Source organism: Mirounga leonina, unplaced genomic scaffold (assembly GCF_011800145.1).
Source record: "Mirounga leonina isolate KUSES-001 unplaced genomic scaffold, KU_Mleo_1.0 Mir_170, whole genome shotgun sequence".
Classification (NCBI taxonomy): domain Eukaryota; kingdom Metazoa; phylum Chordata; class Mammalia; order Carnivora; family Phocidae; genus Mirounga; species Mirounga leonina.
This window is the reverse complement of record NW_023270433.1, coordinates 6244146-6269446: the sequence shown is the minus strand read 5'-3', so window position 1 is coordinate 6269446 and position 25301 is coordinate 6244146. Positions and strand designations below refer to the sequence as shown.

Below are 25301 nucleotides of genomic sequence, written 5' to 3'. Positions count from 1 at the left end.
GACCCCAGGAATGGGCAGCCAAGATGTTGCAGGGTGGTGGGCCAAGCTGGACAGACACTCCATTTAATGATGAAAACCACACATATCTCAGAACAAGAGTCTAGGAGACACACACACACACTCCCCATTGGGATGCACAGTTGTGGTTTTCAAACCTTGCAGATACTGAAGGAGCCAGAAAGTGGTTGGTCCTTCAAGCCCCATTGTCCTTGCTTGACAGCCTTTAGGAGAGACTAACTCCTCAGGAAGAAAAGCGAACTGTCCCGGGGGCCCCTCCTATTGGCACTTGCACTTAGAAGACGATCCAGTAAAGGAATGAGGACTGAGCCCAGGAATGTCGACCAGACATAAAGGAACATAATCCCACCCCAACCTCACTAAATTGTAAAATCAACCCTAACCTATCCTGGGCCCTGCTTCTAGAGGGAACTGGCAGGGATTCCCAGGCCTGGCCATCAATGGGACATGGGGGAGCTTTTTACAAAAGCAGATGCCCAGGGCCCCCCCCCCCCGAACTAGCTGAACCAGACTCTCTGGGGTGGGTCTAAGAAATCTGCATTTATTATAGCCCTGCATCTGGAGGGTTGTTTAGTTTAGGAACCTGGACTGAGTCTCCTGTCACTCTTAGCGACGAAGAAGGAATGTGGTTTTTAATGCTCTGGTATTTGAGTGGAAGGATTTTCTATCAATCTTGACATTTCTACATGGTCCAATTAGCCACTTCCCCCAGAAATCCAAGGGGCACACACACACGTGTGTGTGGACATGCTTATGTAAACACACACAGGCCCACGATGCGCAGAATCCCATGTTCAGCCGGTTGCCAAGAAGCCAGGCCCCCGGGGCCTATCGCCATCTCCAAGGGACGCCCAGTCCCTCAGGTACAGTCACCGCGGCTCGTGGCCAGTGGTCTGGTGGCTGAGGATTCCGCCGCCGGTCACAGGTGGAGGGCTGCTTCCCACACAATCTGCAGGGCCATGGAGGCGCAGGGGAGCTGGGCCACAGTGTAGGCCAGGGAGCGGGTGGGCGCCCGCAGCTTGCCCAGGTAGGCCACGGTGTGCACCACGCGGCCCAGGAAGAAGACGAGGAAGTGCATCCGGGCGATGAAGGGGTCAGGCCCCAGGACGGAGTAAACGAAGCCCAGGAACAGGAAGGGGTAGATGGTCTCCATGTCGTTCCGGTGGGCTCTGGGAAGACAAGGGCGGGCGGTCAGCCGGGGGTCAGCACTGACCATGTGGTGGAGGCTGGGGCCCCCTACCTTGAAAGGCCCCCCACCACGGGAGGACTGCCTCAGGGTGCCAGACTCAAGTCCATTCACGGCCAGGACAAAGAAACACCACAGAGGCAGGGGAGGCAGCAGGTCCAAGCCGGCGCCTGTCAGCAGCTGAGGAGAGGCGGCCCCACGTCGTACGGACCAGCCGCCGCCACAGGCAGCCGGCTGGGGGGTCTTGCCAAGCCCAGCGCTCTCCAGGACTGGGCCCCGGCCGCCCGCCCCACCCTCTCCCCCTCTGGCCTTGGACACCAGGTAGGAAAAGTGGGGCTCTGAGGGGTTGAGAGCCGGGGTGGGGCCTAGGTCAGACTCGAACCCCTGCCCTTTACCACCAGGGCAGGCTTCTCTGAGGCCGCCCTCCTTCTGAATGCAGGTGCTTGGGCCTCCTGAGTAGCATGGGCTAGAGCGTGGGCCCGAAACCCTTGCCTAACTGTCTTATTCTGCCCCTAAACCCCAGCAAACCTTCCTTCCCTTTTCAGGATCATAATAACAGAGCTACATCCACTCGCTGGAGCCGACCCATCACTGGGCACCAGTGAAGCGCTTCATTTCATCCATGCTATCCTGCTTCCTTTCTGTTGTGTTTTGTTTAAAATGACCGTATGTGCGGCGGTGCCGGGGGGCAGGGGGGCAGGGGGGCAGGGGAGAGGAGTGGAAGGCTGTGTACAACCCTCACCATAAACAAATGACCAAGAAAGAAAACTCATCCACTTCTGCTAAGAGTTGGTTCACATTTTCCATGACTCCCGCTAATGGGCAGCTTCCTTGGGGAGAGGTGGGAAGGGCAAGGCCCGTAAATTAGAGACTGAGCCAGAGACTGATGGCATGTTCGAAGAATAAACAAGATCCCAGCACTGGCGCTCTGACCTCCCCCAAGGCCAAGCCACATATGTTGAGGCATGAGGACTTGGCTGGAACTAAAGCCCCTTCTCCAGGCCCTTCCAGCTGGAAGGCGTCTCACCAATGCTGTGCCCGGAGGCCAGGCCCGGGCCCAGCAGCTCCTGTGTGCGGGGCGCCGCCACAGTCTTCCTCTTCCCTCCCACTTGCAAGGAGCCCAGGGCAAGGGCTGGCCTGGGGCTTAGGGAATCAGGTGGGCTGCGCAGGGCGGGGCGGAGGCCTTCATTGGCAGCCCGGGGCCGCAGGGGTCTCTGCCTTGTGACTGGGGTGGAGACATTTGCACCAAAGTCTGAACGATAAGGGGTCATCCACAGGCCACCCCTACAGGGGAAGAACTTTCCAGGGAGCGAGATTGGCAAGTGCAAAAGTGGGGATGAGCATAGGGTGTTCGAGGCACAGTTAAGTGACCCGTGTGTCTGGAGTGTGGTGGCATGCGAGGGAGTGAGGCAGGATGGGAGCAGGAGAGGGGTCCTGTGAGGTGGGGTATGGGGCCTAGAATTAGGTCTGAGTGGATAGAAGTTTCCGCTAAGCCAGGGGGCCTGGATCTTCCTTAGGCCAAACCAAGACACAGCAGTTGGCGTCTGTCCCCACATCCTGGAGCGAACACGAGCTCTCCTTTTCTCCTAAATCTCCACCATGGGAGCCTGCCTCGGGGAAAGCAAGTCTGCACAGGGCAGGTCTCACCGGGCTGGGGGGCTGCTCCCGCTCCCCAATCAAGCAAGTCCCTTAGCTTACTCGTGAGGTACGAAAGAGGGAGGGGACCGCTCTACCCTATGGAAATGGGGCTTGGCATCCCAACACCCCCCCCATACACTATGGGGGGACACCCTTTGAAAACCTACTTTAAATGAAGTCCGTGTGTCCCAGAATGTGGTCTGCCTACCACAGATGACCCACCTGGATGAACATTTTCGTCACACTTTTTATCTCAAAGTTTCCAGAAAAGCCTCACTAGCAGACAAATCCCATTCACCCAGACATTTTTCTTAAAAGCATGCATTCACTGGCGAGTGAGTCAATTTTCAGAGTTGTTAAAAGATTCATTGGCCAAACCCCAAAGAGCAGATGAGGGGGAGCAGGGTGGAGGAGGGTAGGATGGGCAAGGTTCACAGCAGGTGGGGGCCCCCCCGCTCTGCACAGTCCCCCCAGAAAACCAAGCAGTGGGGCTGAGCCCACCTCCTAGCTCCAGCCCCAGGGGGATGGGTCAGAGGGCCCCAGGGTCACCAGTGAGGGGGGAGAGTGGCTGGAGGCTAAGAAAGCCCTGAGGCTCTGACTCGCAGTCCCTGGCACTGGCCCAGCCGTCCTCCCGCCTCCCTTGGGTAGGTCTCAAACCACAGCGGGGTGCCCCCACGAAGCTCCAAGTGGTGCCAAGGGCAGGGAGCTGTGGGGAAATCAAAGGTGAGGCAAGAAAACTCCTTCCCCTCCCTCGGGCGCGGATATGCACTCACAGACATGGAAGGAGTCACGTACCAAAGAGACGCTTGGGCAAAACGTGTCATTCCAATAATAACCACTTTTTCACATAGAAGTCACCCTAAGCCAATCCCTGCTGCTAGACTGGACTTGCTGGGACTTCCAGCAGCACCAGGGCGCCCCTCCCCCCTCCAGATGTTGCGCCACCGGAAGGTAGGAAGAGGGAGCCCTGGGGGCACCCCGAGGCACCTGGCAGGGATAGCTGCAGTCTGTCCTCTTCCCTGGCCCTCCCCGCCGCCCACACGGGCCGTGTCGATGAATGCAGGGCTCACGGTTGCTCAATCTCAAAGGCAGGTATAAGGTGGAGTAAAATCACATTCCTGCAGAGCCCAGGCTCAGAGGGCCTGGGCAAGCTGGCTCTGCCTTCAACCTGCTGGGGAGGTTGTTGGGGGCCCAGGGAGTTGGCGTCTACAACGTGCTCGGAACAGTGCTGTCCCCGAGGGCCTTCCTCGTTGCTTCGTGGTCATCACCAGCATCTCAGCCTCTCAGCTTTGCCAGCCTCCCGGGTGACACCCCGCTCAACGCCCCCCATCCCGTCCCCGGGCAAGAGCCTGTTGTTCTACACGCAGCTAACTCGCTCCTGGGCCTCGGGGCCCCATCCACAAAATGCAAAATGAATGCATTGGACGATGTCTAAGGGATTTCTAGGGCTGCAATCTGGGGACCAATCGCCTGACAAAACTGGTTCAGTGGGATTAGGGCTGCACACTCCAAATAGAAACATTGCCAAAGCGTAGGTCAAGTGTCTCCCTTCTTCAGGGCCACTCAGATATTTCCTCCCTGCAGTTTCGTATACATAGACTCAGGATTGGGCCCAAATACACATTGCCAGGAGACTCGGATAGGTATCACCGAAGAAAGTGGCTGGGTTTCATCGTTTCCCTCGAAATCTGGTTCTTGACTTCTCCCAGGGCTGGGCTTTTGTTACAGCTCTGGTGCATTGCTCATGTGCAAGGCCGACTTATCCTCCAAGAGCCAAGACCTAAGGGCTTTCCTGTTTGTGCGGAAGGGTGACCCTAACTGCGCCATAAACTCTCGTCTAATGTTTAACTTAACTTTTGCTTCCAGGGCCTGTCCCCCTCAGGTTCCAGCCAGTTCTCCGGTAGTGGGTGACCGGATGTGTGGTGCTCTGCCCCTTCGAGGTGCCACGATGTTACGTGAAGTCAGGAGGAGGGGGAGGCGGAGCCCCAGGAACCCCCAGGTCTGGCATGGTAAGTCCCCAGTGAATACCATTATGCAGCAGGTTCCCCCCACCAACAAACACTTGCTGAGTGGATATAAAACATTATTTGATAAGAGGTGCTCAAGAAGTGCTGAATTGAATTCCAGCCATCTGAGCATCACTGCTATAGATAGTGGGTCACTTTGATCAGAAGGAAAACTCATACTGGGTAGGTGGAAACCTCTTGGCACCACGGGTCTGTTTTCTCTCCCTGGCTTGGTTACAGCCACCGAAAAGAAACCAAGGGTTGGAAAGCTATGTAACCAATGTCACAAGTAAGCTTTGCTACATAGAACCCCGAGAGCTGTGAGAAGCTAGGCACACCCCTCAACTACTTGGGTCCTTCTCCACTGCCCAGGAGAGTCAAGCCCACCAGGGGGAGGGTGGGATATGGGTCACCAGGATGGATTCGTGCATGGGTAAGGCTTTGGTCCACTAATGTACAACCAGCACTTAGCACAACGCCTTGCATACAGTAGGTGCTCATTACATGTGGGGTGGATGGATGGATGGACCTCTTATGAAGTACTACACACTGTTATATTAGAAAGGGTGGAACAGGGGCGCCTGGGTGGCTCAGTCGGCTGGACGTCTGCCTTCAGCTCAGGTCATGATCCCAGGGTCATCTGGCTCCCTGCTCAGCGGGGAATCTGCTTCTCCCTCTCCCTCTGCCCCAGGGCCCCCTGCTTGTCTTCTGTCTCTCTTTCTAATTAAAAAAAAAAAGGGTGGAACAGCAAAGAATTTTACTTCCTACATTTACTTTACACATTTCTGTAATTTTTTAAAACCACAAGCATGTAATTATTTTCAATGGCCAAGACAACTAAAAGGAAAAAAAAAAACACTCTCTTTCGATAAAAAAATCTCTCTTATTCATGCCACCGCGTCCCACCCATCTCTGCCCGTGAGGCACGGGAATGCACTGAGAGCTATGTGAGTGTTTGTCTCCGGTCTCCCTCCTGTGCAGCTACCCATCCTCCCACTTTTCCTCCCAACTCCGCCGACCGTCCCTGTCCCCGGAAATGCTGCCTCCTCACTCTCCAGCCCGCTGGTGTGAACTAGAGCAAACTGCCAAAAATGGACCATCCAGATTGGTGACGTGAAATTAACACTGAGTCTCCAATGGGATTTTTACACACCCGTTTCTAAAGACCCATTTCTTGAGTAACATTTACTGACCTGGAAAATGCTCACCAAATAATGTTAACTGAAAAAAAAAAATCTCTCAACTCCAAATTGGGTATACGACGCATACCTAATTTTATGGAAAACATCGACAAAGAGGAGCTGGATGGAAACAGTGTTAGATGTCAGCTGGGATTAGAATCGGGACAGGTCTCTCTTTTCCCTCTGGGGGTTTGCAACAGGACCCAAACTGTCTGCAATGGTCAGGAGTTCTGACTTCTATAATGAGGAAAATTGTTTTTGATCGACTGGGGGATGCTAGGCGTACAAAGTGATGTTCGATTTCACTCCGAATTAAAAAAAAAGAAATGCAAAGGAAAACCAAAACGTGACATAAGTCTTCGCCCATCGCCTTGGCGGTGTACCCCTCCAAAGGGGAAGCTAGGAGGTGGCAGGGGCAGGCGAGACCTCTCCCACACCAGTGGTGAAAGGAGATTTGTGCACCATTCAGCAATATTCCTTACCCCGCTCCAATGCATCCTGCGGTTTTGCTCACACATACACGCGAAGGCAATGCGAGAGGTTCGGATGCGCTCTGTTCATAACTGAGAACGGCCTAAATCCTACAGCGCTGAGCCAGTGGGCGAGACCCCGCTGTGAGCTGATGGTTAGCAATCCCCGTGAATGGACCAGGGTGTGAAGGGTGACCTTTTTGGGGCAAAAAGGAAAAAGTACGCGTCTGTCAGTGCAGGACGCGTCCCTGGGAAGATGGAGAGATCGGGGCGAACTCCGTCGTTCGCCCCCAGATAGCAGAGCTGGGTAGGGCCTGGAGCTCAGAAGCGGGGGGGAGACGGCCTTCTCACTGAGCAGCCTTCTCCAACTCTGGAATCCTGAGTCATGGGCATGTATTGATTGGATCAATGAGTAAATGAGAACTGGCTGAGGGGATCAGGTAGGCAGAAGACCTGGGTCCTCTGGGTGTCCCCCAGGTCCCGCTGCTCAGAGCCAGGCCTGGAGGGGAAGACCGTGGCCAGGTCGAGGCCCAACAGTACTTGCCTGAGGCAGCGATCCACGTCCTGGTCACTCCGGCAGTACTGGAGGCCTCCGTGTCTCAGGGCGTCCTCGGGGTTGGCAAAAGCCTGGAATATATCCGCCGGGAATGACCACTGGAGCTCCCGTTGCGTGCCAAGCGCTGGCCCTCGCCACGAGCAAGGCTGCTACGGACTGAACATTTGTGGGCTCCGCAAACTCGTATGTTGAAAGATGATGGCATTAGGAGGTGGGGCCTTCGGGGGGTGATTAGGTCATAGGGGTGGAGCCCTCGTGAATGGGATTCATGATCATTAAAAGAGAGCCCCCAGAAAGCTCCCTTGCCCCTTTTGCCAAGGACAGAATGAGAAGACAGCCATCTGTGAACCAGAAGCAGGCCCTCACCAGACTCCGAATCTGCAGGCACCTTGGTCGTGGGACTTCCCAGACTCCAGGACTGTGAGAAATCAATCTGTCGTTTGTAAGCCCCCCAGTCCAGGGTATGTTATAGCATCCAGAACAGACTAAGGCAAAGGCCCTCCTGCCCCCACTCTTGGGAAGTTCACAGTCTGGATCGGGGAATTGCCTATGAACCAGGGGAGACCAGGTGGTGAGGGTTAAAAAAGAGAAGAGACAAGGTTGGCCTTGAGAATGGTCATAGGAGACCTGACCAAGTCTGGGGGTCAGAGAAAGCTTCTTTGGGGCAGGGACATTAAAGCTGAGGTTTGAAGGATGCAACAGCATTAACCAGACAAAGGGAGGGTTGGAGAAATAGCATAGAAGATATACAGAACAGCATGTGCAAAGGCCCCGGGGTCAGAAGATGGGCATGTTTGAAGAACAGAAAATCAGTGTGGCTGGAATATAGAGAACAAGGGGAAGAGGCCCAAGATGAAGGGTCCTGAAGGCACTCTAAGAATTTGGACTTTGAACTAAGAGCAATGAGAGGGTTTGCTAGTCAAGGGCAGAGAACCCCAGTTCTGCACTGACTAGCTACACATTTTGTTTAAAGATTTATTTGAGAGAAAGCGAACGAGTGTGCGTGTGTGCATGGGGGTGGGGGGAAGAGCGGGGGGGGGGGTGGAGAGAGAGAATCCCAAGCAGACTCCCCACTGAGCATGGAGCCCAAGATGGTGCTCGATCTCACTCTGAGATCATGACCTGAGCCAAAATCAAGAGTCAGATGCTCAAACAACTGAACCACCCAGGTGCCCCTAGCTGCATGTTTATTAACTTCCCTGAGCCTCAGCTCCCTCCTCTGTGAATTCTGGATCAAAGGGAGCTCATTTCCTATGTGAAGAGTGAAGGCGAGAACTGGAGGCCCACGCCCCGCACTCACGTGCCTCTTGCAAGCCAGCCCCACCAACCCCACAGCGAACCTGGATCTCAGCAGCAGGCTTTTTAACGTGCTCATCCAACAAGGGTCTGACTCCTGAGCCCTGGTGACCTCTGCCCCCGGCCATGCCTGCTGGGGCTGCCCCCGCCCCACCCCAGAAGGGAAGGCGGCCCAGGCCGGAGGCCTGCCGTGGTCAGGATCAGAGCCCCACACCCAGAATTCCTCTCCACGGGCCCTTCAGTCGTGGAATCACCAATTCGGATGGCTCGGCACAGGGTCCAGGAGGGACCCTTTGAAGGGAGTCCTAGCATCTTGTGGGGAGCTGTTCTTGGAGTTCGGGGTCCATGGGGTTGCTCACTCCTAAAGACAGAATTAGAGCCAGCTGCCGTGCAGGCACAGAAGGACGAGCCCCTGGGTCGGAAGCGGGAGTGCTACCTCCATCTGGGACAGGGGGCAGGCCCCTGGATGCTCTCCCACGAATGAGTGTGGTTTCTGCCCTCAACCGTTAGTAAGTTAACGAAAACTAACACTGGTGAAACGTTCGTCCTGTGCCGGGTACTGCATTCTCCTGGTACTACCCTATCCCCCGTTTACAGATGAGGAAACTGAGCTCCCGGACTTGCCCGACCTCCAAAGCTGGTGGGTGGAGGGGCCAGAGGCCCACATCCATCCCCTTCCCAAGGTATGGCTCCTGGGCTTTTTTCCTGGTCGACAGAATACCAAAGCAGAAACCGGAGGGAAGCTCCCAGATGTAGTAAGGAGCCTCTGGGGACAGCCCGAGGGAGGCTTGCTTTCTCGGCTCCTCCCCACCCACCAGGGAGAAAGGCACTCTCGGGTTTATCTCTTTCTATCCCTGAAGTCACATTAAAAGGGATGCTCTGGGAGCCTCCACCCCGCTGTTGAGAACTCTGTCCCCCCAGGGCAGGTCGTGGAGCCAGACACCATCCCCCCACCCCTGGTTCAATCCCTCCATGTGGCCTTCACAGGTAATGAATGTCTCCTCACCTGGAAAACAAGGAGTTCCCACCTCCTCCCCCAGAGTCATTTGGGGATTAAACGCTCAGCTCCACGGAGGAACTCCATGGGTGCATGCAGCGGTCCCCGCTGGGCGCCTGTATCCCCATCCAGGATGGACCAAGAGGGGGACGGCAGGGACTGTCGGGTCCCCATGCCTCTGGAGCTGCTCTGCTTTCAACCCGGCCTGCACCTGTGCCAGGGGCTGAGTCTGACTCCCCAGCAAGATCCCGGATCCCCGGTGTCCACCTCCCCACCCCGCAATGCCAGAGCTCGCCTTGCCTTGCTTCTGAACTGGACAAAGGGGGACAGAGGGGCACAGTTTCTGGAAATGATTCCTCTACTGAGTAACAGGACAGCCAGGCGGCTTGGCCCGACAATGCGAAGCTGTTCTGAATGGGTCGTCCCGCCCACTGGCTCACCCGAGCTCAAATCTCAGCCTCTGTATTGTTGTTTTGGCTCTGGGACTTGGATTAGTGGGGGAAATTCCTCCTTGAAAATTCCAGTGGAGGGGCGCCTGGGTGGCTTACTTGGTTGAGCGGCTGACTTGGGCTCGGGTTGTGATCTCGGGGTCCTGGGATGGAGCCCTCGGCTGGCTCCCCGCTCAGCAGGGAGTCTGCTTCTCCCACTCCCTCTGCCCCTCCCCACCGCTCATTCTCTCTCTCTCTTTCTCCCCCCCCCCTCAGATAAAGAGATAAAACCTTTAAAAAGGAAAGAAAATTCCAATGAAGCCCGGCCGAGACCCGGCCCCTGGAGGCTGCAGCGGCTTTGTAAGCGCCCTTGCCAGTGAGTTGGGAATTTCCACTCAAGGATTTCTCGGACTCCTGTGTTGCTAGTTCTCACTCCACCCAAACACCCAAATATCAGATCTCCTGTGCTAGGAGGGCGCCAGGTGCAACGGAGGCTTTATGCTGTCTCGCTCCACCCTCTGCGACCTGCTTCTCTGAGACACCAGCGGACGCAATAGCACTCACAGCCAGAACCCCACCTGGTGGCCCAGAAAGTGAGCAAATGCTCTTAAAACAGAGGACAAGAAGGTGCAGGCCCTGCCCTCCCGAAGGACTGGGAGAGGCCCCCAGGTCCCCCGGTGCCTCACACTCTGGCCCTGAAAACACCTTGGCCAAGTTTCCCAGCCCCACACCTTCCCAGCAGGGCAGCGAGAGAGAGCGCAGGTGGGGATGCGGGGGTCACGCGGGGATGTGGGGAGCGGGGGTCCTGGACAGCATACCTTCTTCCGAAGTCTCACTTGGCCCGTGATGACAGCCACCACGTACATCTTGATGACCAGCAGTGTGCCACAGAGCAGGAAAGCTGGGAGCGCCTGGCCACTCACCAACGCCAGGGCGGGGGGAGGCATCTCGGTGGGTGGCGGGAGCTCCCGGGAAGACAGGCAGAGCCGGTGTGTGGCTGTGTCTCCGGGCGGGAGCTGGAGGAGGCGGGGAGAGCCGGCAGGAGGCCTGTCTGCACTCAGCACCCGCCCACTTCCAGCTGCAGAGGCAGCTTCTGCCCCCAGATGCTGGGAGAAGCAGAGGGCTGAGAGGTGTCCCCGGCCCAGCCTCCGGCCCCAGACGCTCCTCCCCGGCAAATCCTTAAACACGTTCTAATCTGTTTCCTCATCTGTGAAATGGGGGTGTATGGCAATGCCTGCCTTCTGGGGGGGGGTGACAAAGCTGGGTGCCTGGTAGGACCTCCACAGGTGGCAGACACTGCTGATTTATGCCCATTTCCCAGAGGGTCAGGGCAGGTGGTGGGCATGAGAACTGAGCCATCTGCCCCCACTCTCAGCCTGGACCTTTGAACCACAGCCGTACCTCCATTGACTTTGCTTTTCTGTAGTAGGTTGAATACTGGCCCCCCAAAGATGTCCACTCCCCAAACCCCAGGACCTGGGATTATGTTACCACACCTGACAAAAGGGACTTTGCAGATGGGATTAAGTTAGGATCTTGAGAGATCCTAGGAGAGATCATCCTAGATTATCTGGGTGAATTCAGATCACAAGGGTCCTCCTAACACAGAGGCAGTAGGGAGAAAAGATGGAAAGACAGGAACAGAGGTCAGAGAGGAGAGGAGAGGAGAAGCTATATTGCTGGCTTCGAAGATGAAGGGGAGGAGGGCCATGACCCAAAGGATGCAGGTGACCTCTAGAAGCTGGAAAGGACCGGGAAACAAATTCTCCCCTAAAGCTTCCAGAAGGAACCAGCCTTGGCATACCTTGACTTTTTGCCCACTGACATTGGTTTTGGACTGCTGGTCTCCAGAACTCTAAGAATAATAAATTGGTGTTGTTTTAAGCCATGAAATGTGAGGTGATTGGTTACAGCCAGCACAGGAAACTAGAGAACACCCTTCCATTTTGTTCTGTAGCATCTCTGGGCAGGCATACCTCGGAGATATTGCAGGTCCGGTTCCCAACCACTGCAATAAAGCGAGTTTCGCAATAAAGCGACTCATATGAATTTTTTTCATTTCCTGGTGCACATCAAAGTTATGTTTACACTATACTGTAGTCTAGTAAGTGTGCAAGATCTTTATGTCTAAAAAGGAGGGTACGTACCTTAATTAAAAAATACTTTATTGCTACAAAGTGTGAACCATCATCCTAGCTTTCACTGAGTCAACCTCACTGATCACAGAGCAGCATAACAAATATAATAATGAAAAGGCTTGAAATATGAGAATTACCAAAATGTGACAGAGACCCAAAGTGAGCAAACGCTGTTGGAAAAGTGGGGCCGAAAGACTTGCTCAACAAAGGGTTGCCACAAACCTTCAATTTGTTAAAAAAAAAAACAACCAAAAAACCCACAGTATCTGCAAAGTGCAATAAAGCAAAGTGCAACGAAATGAAGAATGCCTGTACTTTTCTGGGAGACTCCCAGGCAAATGGTTTTATTATTTACAAGAACTTCCCAAAAGATCCATTGGGTCTTCAACAAAAAACATCAACAGTTTGTGCCCTCAGATTCTTTGAATCTCTTGCTTCAAGATCCTCACCTTGCTGTGCCCGCTGCCCCCCGCCCCCCAACTCTCTTTCCCAAGTTTGGGGCAGGATCTCCATAAAGGCATGAAATCTTGTCCCTTTTGTTTCACCAGCACTGCTTGCTTTGCTAAGAGGTGCCTCGGGGCGGAGGCAGGAGGGAAAAATCAGTCTTCCGTGTCTTCTGCACCCTTGGGCCTGTCCGGAGGGACAGCACTATCAGTCTGGGCCAGTCCCAAAGCAGCAGCGACCAAGAGAAGGACTGGCCAGGGGGCAGAGACCCTGGCCACGTGCTCTGGAGCCAGACTCAGCTGATGTTGAATCCCAGAGCCAGCCCTTGGCGATGGCAGCTGTGTGGCCTTGGGCAAGCAGGTTCCTTCTCTGAACACTTTTCTTCAGCTGTACCATACAGCTGATAGTCACTCACACAGCAGTTGAGAGAACTGAGGGAAGTCTTGTCTAATTATTAAGCACCAGGCGCATAGTAAGCCCTCATCTGTATGAGCCTTTGAGCCTCAGTTTCCTCCTCCTCAAAATGGGGATAATGTTTGGGTTACCAAGAGGTAGGCTCTTGGAAACCCCTGTCCTTGCTGCTGGGGTGGTGGGTTGGGGGTGGGAGTGGGGTGGGGGAGGATTGCTTGTCCATTTGCTATGAGCCAAGCCTTCCATTATCTGGGCAAAAGATGTGCTTGTAAACCTACGCCCATGTTTCTGGAACATGGGGCCACCAGCCCCACAAGATAAAAGATAGGTCATGATCAGGGACAGGACACAGAAAGTATGGGATGTCCTGAACTATGTTTTATCTCTGCCCGTATGTTTGAAGGAATCGTGCAAACTTGCTCCTTGCTGACGTTTCTGAGAACAGAGGACGCCTGTCTGTCTTGCCCTTGGGTTGGGGAAACCCTGTCAAAAAGTTCAGTTGTGGGGGTTGGGGTCTGGTGGCTGCACCACCCCCAGATTTGTGGACCAGACGTAGCCCAAGAAGGGGCCCTGGGCGTCCACCCTTCCTTGGACTAGGCAGTGTGCTCTGCCCTGCTTGGTCTTCTGAAATACGATGGAAAGCTCACCGGCAGAGGCCAGGAAAACCAGTGTGGGCAAAGAGTGGATTATTATCCACCCTTACCTGGAGCCAAAAATAAGAGGGACTTTGTGGGGAAGCCCTTCGGAGTGACGTGCATGACTTCATTGTAGAAATCTTTTCCTCGGGGCGCCTGGGTGGCTCAGTTGGTTAAGCGACTGCCTTCGGCTCAGGTCATGATCCTGGAGTCCCGGGATCGAGTCCCACATCGGGCTCCCTGCTCGGTGGGGAGTCTGCTTCTCCCTCTGATCCTCCCCCCTCTCATGTGCTCTGTCTCATTCTCTCTCTCTCAAATAAATAAAATCTTTAAAAAAAAGAAAAAAAGAAAAGAAATCTTTTCCTCATCGTCTGCTGAAATGAACCAGCTAAGCCAGGACCTGGCAGGGAGGACAAGCCCTTCTCTGATCTCTGGCCAAGAATTTCCCTAAAGCCTCCTGCAGCCAGTGGAAGCTGTTGCTGCGGTCTTCGGTGCTGCTGCTGGTGGTGATACTTCTCTCTGAGCTCCGGTGACGTTCTTTGCCTGTAAGAGAAGTGCCCCTGCCTTGCAGGGGGTGGGCCGACTGGAGACGGTGTGTGCAAAGCACCGGGTGGGGATGGGGGTGCTCGCCTGGGTCTGGCCCCAAGGCTCATGGGAAATGCAGCAGTGAAGGGGAGAGAAGCCCCGGGGTCTCCCAGGAGGAGGCCTCCCGGGTGTCAGAAATGTTTCTATCGGGGCGCCTGCGTGGCTCAGTCGTTAGGCGTCTGCCTTCGGCTCAGGTCGTGATCCTGGGGTCCTGGGATCGAGCCCCGCATCGGGCTCCCTGCTCTGCGGGAAGCCTGCTTCTCCCTCTCCCGCTCCCCCTGCTTGTGTTCCCTCTCTCGCTGTGTCTCTCTCTGTCAAATAAATAAAATCTTAAAAAAAAAAAAAAGAAATGTTCCTATCACCCCTGGGTGGTGGTCATGCAGGTGAATATAGCCGTACAAATTCGCTGTGATGTTCTCTGGTCACAGTGTACAACTCCGAGCCGCTCTGTGTGAGCTGCCAAGTGGCTTCTTCCCGCTCACCCTCCTCGGCATTTCCTGAGGATCAGAGGCCCAGCTCTGGGGGCTGTTTAATTGTCTGTGACTTCAGAGGCGCTTACGAGAGAGGAGGAAGCGGCCCCCCCTCGGCCACTGGTTCCCGTCCTCAGGCAGTGTTGCTGGGGCTTTCTCCAGCGGGGGATGGGGAGATGCAGTGATAAAAGAAAGTTTCTGGGGCTCCAGTGACCTCTGAAGGCAGACCCGCATTGCAGTCATCAGGGCGGCGTGGGCCACTTCTCACCCCGGACCAGCGGTGTTTGTGAAAGGCCATCCGCTGTCTGCGGAAGGGGTGCGGTGCGAACGCAGATCAGTGCGCGCTGCGGGGGGCTCCGCGGCCACTCCTGGGGCACACGCCCCCCCAACCCAGGCCGGACCCCCTGGGGCGTCCAGGATGAGCAACTCAACGGAAGGGCTGTTTCGTCGGCCAGCTCACCTCCCCCTCCCACCTCCTTCTGGGAAACGGCAACTTCCCTTTCAGGAACTGGACCCCGACTGCCCGTCCTGCGGACGGCCCGGCCAATCCGAGAACGCCTCTTCTTGGGGGTGGGGTGGCCACGTGATCCAGGGAAGCCAATCACAATGTCCCTGGCATTGGGCCACTGTGATTGGTCCAAGCAGAGCCAATCAGAGACCTTCCCCGGTAGTTTATATTGCGACCCCACTCGAAAGACCCCTGTTGGCTGTAGGACTGAGCCCCGGGACGGTAGTGGCCTTTGACTGCGCACAGCTCTTCCCATTCCCTGCGCGGGAGGCGGGGGGAGCCTGTGTTCTGGAGGCAGCAAGGTCCCAACTTCTGACTCACCCGGGGCCTGAGAGTTTAGGAGTTTCCTTCTTTGCTTAAACAAAACATCAGTCAAATCATGCTTGTCCTTGGCTCCAAACTGCAGTGGCTCCCATCTCGCTCAGAGTAAAAGCCAAAGTTTGGACAATGGCCTGTGGCCCCATCCCATCTGGTCTCCATCTGGTTCTCTGGATTCCTTCTCCACTCACTCAGTCAGCCTAGCCACACTGTCCTTTCTCTGGGCCTTCACTCTGGCTGGTGCCTCTGCCTGGAATTCCCTTCCCCCCAGGCATTTGCTGCGCTAACACTCACCTTCAAGTCTTTGCTCAGATGTCGGCCCCTCCAGCCCCCTCGACCACCTTCATCCGTTCCACAGCCTGTCCCCACCCGCGGCCCTTCTGATACCACTTCCCTGCCTCTGCTTTCTCTTTTCCTTCCATAGCTCATTTCACTCAATGACACACCATATAATTTATTTATTATCTTTACTGTCTAACACCTGGCTTCCTAGGGCAGGGGTCTCGGTTTTGTTTGCCGATAAGGCACACACATTGGTCCCATGCCTGACATATAGACCCAACTGTAATTTATTGAATTGAATTAAGCTCCTTTGGTTAGGATTCCTTTCTTTATAACCAAAAGAATCTAGACCAAGATAAGTAAAAAGCTCCCGAGTGTGGTTCTGGGTCCTGACTCCTGCCCGCCTACTTCCTGGAATGTGTGGGGGGAGCCTGGCTGCCTCCCCTGTCAGGCACCAGAGCCAGGGAAGAGGCCTATGTGTCTCTGAGTGGGACTGGCTGCCGGGCAGGCTGGGACCAGAACAACTTAACCCGCTTCTGGTGCCCAGTCAGTTAGGACTGGAAAGACGATGTGATTTTAAATTTAGTTAGGTTACACATTGGCAGCGCAAAAACACTCATCCGAGAGTGCAGAAACACAGCCACTGATGCTTATTGACAAGGATAAATGGTGAACACTAGAAGCTGCCCATCGGTGAATCGGGCTGATTTGGGGCTACGTGCCAGGCTGCTTCCTGGGGCTCTCAAGCCCAGCCTGGCCCCTAAGCCCATTCCTGTGATGGCCAAGATGGCCTTCAGGGCTGGTGTCATCCCGCCTAAGGACAACAGTCGGACGGGATGATTTGGCCCCAGGATCGTAGGGCAATGTTCTCATACCCAACCGCTGGCCTAATCACAGATGTCAGCGTGTTTAATCCTCCTGAAGGAGACAAGACTCTTAGACCCATTGTAAAGATATGAGACCTGAGGCCCAGGTGGGTGGATGTACTTGCCCCGGGTCCCAGAGGCAGTGCTTTGATCCAGAGGCAGTGCTGTTCTAGCTGCAGGGCTGTATGTTGTAAGCACTCAAGAAGCCGCAATCTTGGGCGCCTGGGTGGCTCAGTCGGTTAAGCGACTGCCTTCGGCTCAGGTCATGATCCTGGAGTCCCGGGATCGAGTCCCGCCTCGGGCTCCCTGCTCGGCGGAGAGTCTGCTTCTTCCTCTGACCCTCCTCCCTCTCATGCTCTCTGTCTCTCATCCTCTCTCACAAATAAATAAATAAAATCTTTAAAAAAAAAAAAGAAGAAGAAGAAGCCGCAATCTTTAATGGGTAACGTAAGGTTCTTCTGCTCTCAGTATGCCTCCCCGAGGCAGGGAACTCCCAGGGAGCTCTTCCCTCTCGGGAGTGAGGACTAGCAAGCTTGCTCCAGCTGTACAGCCCAGTGGTGAGGAAAGACTGGGAGCCACCCAGGAGAACATTGTTCGGCCTTCAGAAGGACCGATGTACTAACACACGCTACAACATGGATGAACCCGGGAGACGTCATGCTAAGAAGCCAGACACAGAAGGCCGCATATCATATGATTCTATTTATAAGAAATGTCTGGAACAGGCAAATCCATAGAGGCAAGAAGCAGATCAGTGGTTGCCAGATTGTAGGCTGAGGGGGAAGGCGAGTGACGATTTAAGGCACATGGGGCTGGGGCTTTCTTTCGGGAAGATGACAAAGTTCTAGAGATGATGCTGATGGTTGTGCAACGATGTAAATGGACGTAGTGACACTGAACTCAGACATTTTAACTGCTTACTTTTACGTGGAAAAGAAAAAGAGAAAAGCAAAGCTGGGCTGCTGGTTTCCTCATGGCTCTGTGTACAGCGAGTCCCCGGTGGGGTGTCTGCACGGAGTCACGCTTACTAAATATTTGTTGAAAGATGGGCCACCTGAATGTGTGCCCGAAATGCTGTGAATTCCTGGGCCATCCCCTTGTCCTGTCTCAGCAGAAAGAAACACCCTTGCGGCCCTTCCATGCCCTGGTCCAGTGCAGCCCCTGATGGAGCCCAGCTGCTGCTGCCGGACCCGGGGCCTCAGATCCCATTCCTGATGCGCAGAGCTGTGGTCAGGCAGGAGCATTTCCTGGATGCTATTTGGGGACAGCATGCAGCTGACAGGAGAGGCACATGGGGGACGAGGGAGAGGAGAAATGTTTGTCTCAGCACAAATCCCTGCCAAGACATTTCCAGAGAAGCTGCAGTCCTCCCAGGGTGGCTCTAGGCAGAGGCTCGGGGTCAGGGAGAGCCAAGAGCCGCCCAGGCCCAGGCTGCCAGTGCAGCCAGCCTCTCCCCCCCCCCCATGCACACCCGGATGCTGCTTTCCCATGGGCATTTCCGGCGTCCGGCTCTCAGACACATCAGGAACCCATTTCCTGGGAGGCCCTGGAGGGGAGCTTTGCATTCCTAGGATCACGGTTCAGCCAGCAAGGATGGCTCAGGGGACAGCTGGTTGGGGCTTTCCCATGCAGGAAGGATGGGAACCCTCCCTGCTCTTGAGCAGCCTCCCGGACCCCCAAAGTTCCTCAGTTTCACAAGAAGCGCCACTCTCTTTCCATCGGGCCTTTGTCACAAAGACAGTATTTTTTTTTTTAAGATTTTATTTATTTATTTGACAGAGAGAGACACAGCAAGAGAGGGAACACAAGCAGGGGGAGTGGGAGAGGGAGAAGCAGGCCTCCCGTCGAGCAGGGAGCCTGATGCGGGGCTCGATCCCAGGACCCCGGGATCATGACCTGAGCCGAAGGCAGACGCCCAACGACTGAGCCACCCAGGCGCCTCACAGAGACAGTATTTTATGACTGCGGGTTTTTCAACGAATCATCCAAATGTGCCAGATGCCGAAGGGGTTAAGGGGGCAAAGTGTGTGCTTCCTTCATTAGCTCTGATGCCCAGGTCATCTCTGTAATTCCACGGTGGCCCATCTCAACTTGAACCCTGCCCATCTGGGGGGCTCACTACTTTCCAATACTACTACTACTTCTACTAAACAACAAAAACAACAAGGACACAGCAGGCAGCTATCACGGAGGTAGGCACAGTTATGTGCTTCAGGTATTAACCTGCCTTGTTTTATCCTTAGCGTGGTCACCTGTAATGGAGAAATGGGCTCGGCGCTATGAATGACTGCACCTAAGGCCACAGATCTGGGCAGAGGTGAAGCTGTCTGCAGCCAGAGCCTGGGCTCTTCACCCCCAGACAGAGCTAAGGTTTGAAGTCAAGCCAGTGTTTCCTTCTTGCACAACTCTTGTGCAGAACTCCTTCCTTGTGCGGAGCCGGATCTGTCTCTTGGGGCCACAGGGGACACGTGTGCTCCCTTCCCCTCCCCACAGCCCTTAAAATTGGAAGACATCACCAGGTAGACCCTAAATCTCCTCTTCCAGGCAAAACAAATGCCGCCCCAATCGGCTCATCCTCAGATCCCATGTTTTCCCAGCCCCCATGACCAAGTTTGTAAAGGTCCCTCTAGAAGGGGCCGTAACCCCATGTGCCATGGACCAAGTGCAGATCGGAGGGGGAACACCACCCCTTGCTGGAGACCCCTCATTGCCATAAGCAACAGGACGGGCTGTAATGCCAAGCAGGTCTGGCTACATCATTTGTGGGGCCCCGCGCAAAATGAAGATGCAAAGCCCCTTCTTCAAAAGTTATCGAGAGTTTCAAGCTGCTGACGGTGGAGCCTTAAACGGAGCACATGGGACCCTGTGTGACTTCACGAGCTGGCCCTGAGTCTGAGCTCAGGGTCACTCAACATGAGCTGAGTGAGGGAGGCATGTCTGATTCAAAGCCAGAGTAAGGATAACATCAGAGCTTGATAGAACTTTTCATCACCTCTCTCTAATATAATAGATGACAACATTTCCTCATAAACAACAACGTGAACAACAACAGCAGCTTCCCCTGAGCCAGGCGTCATGCAGTACTATTTTTTTTTTTTTTAAGATTTTATTTATTTGACACAGACAGAGAGAGAGAGAGGGAGTGAGAGAGAGAGCACAAGCAGGGGGAGCGGCAGGCAGAGGGAGAGGGAGAAGCAGGCTTCCCACCAAGCCGGGAGCCCAACGCGGGGCTCGATCCCAGGACCCTGGGATCATGACCTGAGCCGAAGGCAGACGCTTAACGACTGAGCCACCCAGGTGCACCCCCCACTTTTTAAACAACACTTGTATAGGGGCACTAGGCTGGCTTAGTCGGTGGAGCATGCGACTCTTGATCTCGGGATCTTGAGTTCGAGCCCCACGCTGCGGGTTGAGATGACCTAAAAAAGAAAGAAAGAGGGGCTCCTGGGTAGCTCACTCAGCTAAGCATCTGCCTTCGGCTCAGGTCATGATCCCAGGGTCCTGGGCTTCTCCCTTTGCCTCTGCCCCTACCCCCTCTTGGGCTCTTCCTGTCTCTCTTAAATAAATAAATAAAATCTTAAAAAAAAAATAGAAAGAAGGAAGGAAGAAAGGAAGAAAGAAAGAAGAAAGAAAGAAAGAAAGAAAGAAAGAAAGAAAGAAAGAAAGAAAGAAAGAAAGAAAGAAAACAACACTTGTATAATGTTCACCATGTCCCTGGGAAATGATAACAATCTTCAACATCCAGTTGAGATAGGTACTATGATTCTTCCAACCTCACAGATGAGAAAACTGAGATAAGGAGTAGTTGAGTAACTCACCCAGTCACATTGCTAGTAAGTGGTCTCACGCCAATATTGCAGGGTAAGTCCCTTACCTCCAGTTGTCAGAGCGGATTCCTGAGGCTTGTGGGAGAGAAGCAACCATAGTAAAGAGGTCACGAGTGGAGGGATCGAACCCATGACCACATAGTTGCAAGGCCCACACCCTCTGCAGTCTGGCCTCTACCACAGACCCAGGTAACAGGCTTATAGTGTACTGAACAGTGTCCCCCAAAAAGATATGTCCAGGTCCTAACCCATGGGTATCTGTGAATGTGGCCTCACTTGGAAATAGGGTCTGCACTAGCCAGGGTTCTCCAGAAAAACAAAACATATATCATCACTCATGCAATTATAGAGGCTGAGAAGTCCCACACACGCTCTCCCATCTGCAAACTGGAGATGTAGGAAGGCCAGTGATGTAATTTAGTCTGAGTCCAAAGTCCTGAGAACCAGGGGAGTTGATGGTGTGAATCCCAGTCCAAGGGCGGGAGAAAATGGAAGAGATGTCCCAGCTCCGCAGTGAGGCAGTCTGCTCTTCGTTCCATTCACTCTGGGCAGATCGGCTCATGCCCACCCACCCTGGGGAAGGCAATCTTCTTGGTCTTCGGGTCTGCTGATTCAAATGCTATCTCATCTGGACACACCCAGAAATAATGTTTCATCTGGGTGCCCTATGGCCTGTCAGGTTGACACATGAAATTAAGCATCACAGGACAGGGTCTTTGCAGAGATACTTAAGTGGAGGACTTTGAGATGAGACCATCGCTGAAAGTGGACTCTGAATGCCATGACCCGTGTCTCTGAAAGGAAGGGGAGGGAGACTCAGACATACAGAGGAAAAGGCCATGTGACGAGGAAGGCAGAGATTGGGGCAATGTGGCCACACGCTGGGGAATGCCAAGGCTTCCCGGCAGCCACCAGAAGAGAGCCACTCGGATCTTCCTTGGGGCCTCTGGAAGGACCCAACCCAGCCAGCACCCTGATTGTAGACTTCTGGCCTCCAGGACCATGAGGCGGTGCAGTTCTGTTGTTTTAAGTTACCCAGTCTGTGGTCACTTGTGATAGCAGCCAGAGGACTCTCACACATGCCTTCTCGTGTTTTTAGAGGTGTTTTTCTGTGTCCACAGAACACGTGTAGCTCCTGGTTGGATCTCCAGAGAGTGCTTACTTAATACAACCCAGCTGAAGACTGAAGATTTATTAAGCTGATACTGCCGATTTGGAAATAAATCTACGGGGGCGCCTGGGTGGCTCAGTCGGTTAAGTGTTTGCCTTCGGCTCAGGTCATGATCTCAGGGTCCTGGGATCGAGCCCCACATCGGGCTCCCTGCTCAGCGGGGAGTCTGCTTCTCCCTCTGACCCTCCTCCCCACATGTGCTCTCTCTCTCAAATAAATAAAAAAATAAAATCTTTTGGGATGCCTGGGTGGCTCAGTCGGTTAAGCATCTGCCTTCTGCTCAGGTCATGATCCCAAGGTCCTGGGATCGAGTCCCGCATCGGGCTCCTTGCTCAGCGGGGAGCCTGCTTCTCCCTCTGCCTGCCGCTCCCCCTGCTTGTGCTCTTCTCTCTCTCTCTGACAAATAAATAAATAAAATCTTTAAAAAGAAAAAAAACTTAAAAAAAAAATAAAATCTTTAAAAAAAAGATCGTCAAGTTACCAGAAACTCAGTGACTTAAAAGAACAGAAATGCAGTCTTTCACAGTTCGGGGGGCCACAAGTCCAAAACCAAGGTGCTGGCAGAGTTGTGCGGGGAGCCACAGCGTCAAGGGGAGACTCTGTTCCTTGCCCCCTCCAGCTCTTGGTGATGCCAGCATTCTTTGGCTTGTGGCCACATTGCTCCAGTCTCTACCTCCACCTGCTTCCTCTTCTTCTCCAGGTGTCTGTGTAAATCTCCCTTGGCCTCTCACTTATAAAGATACGTGCGATCGCATTTAGGGTTTACCTGGATAATCCAGGATAATCTCTCCATCTCAAGAGCTGTAACTGCATCACACTGGCAAAGACAGTTCTGTTTTCCCTATAAGGTTAAGACTTAGAGCTTCCAGGAATTAGGAACTGGTATCTTTGGGATATTATCCAGCCTACTCTAATAATCTATTTTTTTAACCCAATATATCAAAAGTATTATTTTAACATGTAGTTAGTATTTTTAAATCATGAATGAGAGATTTTTTTTTTTTTTAAATTCATGAGAGACAGAGCGAGAGAGAAAGGCAGAGGGAGAAGCAGGCTCCCAAGGAGCAGGGAGCCCCATGCGGGACTCGATTCCGGGACTTCAGGATCATGACCTTAGCCGAAGGCAGACGCTTAACCATCTGAGCCACCCAGGCGCCCCCTCTGGGTATCTTCTTCTTTTTTTTTTTTTTTAAGATTTTATTTATTTATTTAACAGAGAGATAGCGAGAGCAGGAACACAAGCAGGGGGAGAGGGAGAGGGAGAAGCAGGCTCCCCGCCGAGCAGGGAGCCCGATGCGGGACTCAATCCCAGGACCCTGGGATCATGACCTGAGCCGAAGGCAGACGCTTAACCATCTGAGCCACCCAGGCGCCCCTGAATGAGAGATTTTACTTTTTTTTTTTTTTTCATATTAAGTCTTTAAAACTCAGTATGAATTTTGCAGGCCTGGAGCATCTCAGTTTGGAGGCAGCCCGTTGGGGGAGCTCAAGGCCCACATCTGGTGGTGGCTGCCATGGTGGACGGTGCCACTCTCCATAAAGAGTTGGGCTAGTGTCACTTACCTCTTGCTGTGCAATAAAGTCTTCTAGAACCTTCTGGCTTTTTATTTCTTTAAGACACATGGCGCAAAGGTCACAGATGTGATTAGAACCTCAGATGAAACACGTATGCCTTTTAGTTCCGATCCCACGACCTGTAAATCAAGATGTCAGAGCTGTCCTTGAGGTATGTGCGCAACTCGTGGGGTGATTCCGAGCAAGCTGGACTTAAAGGTCAAGTCTGCAAAGCCCAATTTATTGCTGAAAGAACAACAGAACTCCTCTTCCCATCTGGGATAATAATGACGACCCGGGGTTGAGTTTTACAGTTTGAAAAGTGCCGATTTTTTTCTGTGACCGACTCATATGATGAATCTTCTTATCCTACCTTTTTTTTTTTTTTTTAAAGATTTCATTCATTTATTTGACAGAGAGAGACACAGCGAGAGAGGGAACACAAGCAGGGGGAGTGGGAGAGGGAGAAGCAGGCTTCCCGAGGAGCAGGGAGCCCGATGCGGGGCTCGATCCCAGGACCGTGGGATCATGACCGGAGCCGAAGGCAGACGCCCAACGACTGAGCCGCCCAGGCGCCCCTTCTTACCCCACTTTTGGAGAAGGGGAAACTGAGGCCTGGAGAGACCAAGTAACCTGCCCCCCCAACCCCCACCCATGGCTGGCAGCTGAGGAGCTGGGAGGAGCCCAAGGCCCAAACCAGTGCCTGGTTACTGTGGGCTACCGCTGCCTCCTAACTGAGCACCATACTTGGCCTCTCCGAGCCTCGCTTTCTCCATCTCTGAAATGGGCGTGATGATAGACCTTCCTTCGGGGATTCCTGAGATAAGCCAGGTGACACATGGAATTGGGCCTAGCATTAAATGTAAACTATCACTGCCGCTGTTGTTTTAACAACTGAGATTCAGCCACGCCCGTTTCATTCCAGAGGCAGAGCCCAGGGGCTGGAGATGCATGTGTGACGGTCCATCCCCACCCCTGCTCTGTGAGTTATCAGTCCAGGCGGGTGGAGACTGGTAAAAAAACGCATTACTTCACTACAGGATAAGGATCGTAATGATGTGTATCAGGTGAGAAGTATAGAGGAGAAATGGGGGCTTTTGCTGGATCATCTGGGAACGTGATTAGCGGGTTGGAAGCCAGAGGGTGGGTGTAGGGGACAAGGCCTGAGCCCCTGTAAGGGGTCCCCCTGTAGCCCCCCAAACACAGCTAGACACACCTCCACCAACCCAGCAGCCCCCGGCAACTCCTGGGTCTGACCACTACGGCCTCAGCTGATTGGACAGTGGAGAGCCCCCGAATACAGGCCGCCAATGGGAGGCCAACAGCCAGCGAACGCAACAGCGCGCGAGCTACGCGGGAGCAGGTGCTCCTCGGGTGTGAACAGAAGATACCCAGAGGGGGCGCCTGGGTGGCTCAGTCGTTAAGCGTCTGCCTTCGGCTCAGGTCATGATCCCAGGGTCCTGGGATCGAGCCCCACATCGGGCTCCCTGCTCAGCGGGAAGCCTGCTTCTCCCTCTCCCACTCCCCCGCTTGTGTTCCTGCTCTCGCTATCTCTCTGTTAAATAAATAAATAAAATCTTAATTAAAAAAAAAAAAAGAAGAAGATACCCAGAGGGGGCGCCTGGGTGGCTCAGATGGTTAAGGGTCTGCCTTCGGCTCAGGTCATGATCTCAGGGTCCTGGGATCGAGTCCCGCATCGGGCTCCCTGCTCCTTGGGAGCCTGCTTCTCCCTCTAGCCTCTCTCTGTCTCTAATGAATAAATAAATAAAATCTTAAAAAAAAAAAAAAAGAAGATACCCAGAGGGCGATGGAAGGGTGGACGGGGACGTGGGCGTGGGAGGAGTCTGAGTTCAGCACCCCGGGGCGGGGGCAGGGGTGAGGCTGTGAGCAGCGGGAGCAGTGCAGAGAACCTTGACAAATAAACCCCTCCGCGACTCTGCTTCTGGTCCTGGCCAGCCCTGGGATCCTCACCTGTGTTCCCACAACCCGCCCAAGAGGTTCCCCTTGTCCCACGAGCATCCTCACCGTAAGCCCCTCTATCCCAGAGTCCCCAGAGCGGCTCTGCCCTAGTGACAACAGAAGGAGCCGACTACCACGAACCAGAGTTAGTTAGCCCAGGTCCCTCAGCGGCTCTGCAGGGCGCTGGGGGCCGCCGGCAGCCAAGGCCCCACCGAAGGCCATTTTGGATCCCGCTTGTTTTCTAGGTACTGGAGGGTAAGACGACACTTCCTGTGCAAGCCTCTAACCGCTTCCCTGTCCAGTCCCCCCAACCCTAACTCCTCTCCCGTGAAGGCCTCCCTGCTCTCACCTTGTCCT

The 25301-nt window shown here is 53.9% G+C and overlaps 1 protein-coding gene across 1 annotated transcript; it reads right to left on the bottom strand.

Annotated features, from left to right (window-relative positions):
- Positions 1-627: 627 nt before the first annotated feature.
- Positions 628-10851, bottom strand: PTGES (prostaglandin E synthase). Its single transcript, XM_035015638.1, has 3 exons — positions 10595-10851; positions 7044-7126; positions 628-1187 (listed from the first exon to the last, which is right to left on the bottom strand). The coding sequence occupies exons 1-3, from the start codon at positions 10721-10723 to the stop codon at positions 938-940; spliced, it is 462 nt and encodes a 153-aa protein (XP_034871529.1). The 5' UTR covers positions 10724-10851; the 3' UTR covers positions 628-937.
- Positions 10852-25301: the final 14450 nt, after the last annotated feature.

What these genes read in the sequence shown, in the direction of transcription:
- PTGES (XM_035015638.1), bottom strand. Translation starts at nt 10,723, where the DNA reads ATGCCTCCCCCCGCCCTGGCGTTGGTGAGTGGCCAGGCGCTCCCAGCT. An exon ending in AAGTGAGACTTCGGAAGAAG is followed by an intron (nt 7,127 to 10,594) that starts GTATGCTGTCCA and finishes GATATATTCCAG; the next exon opens with GCTTTTGCCAACCCCGAGGA. An exon ending in GACGTGGATCGCTGCCTCAG is followed by an intron (nt 1,188 to 7,043) that starts GCAAGTACTGTT and finishes TTGTCTTCCCAG; the next exon opens with AGCCCACCGGAACGACATGG.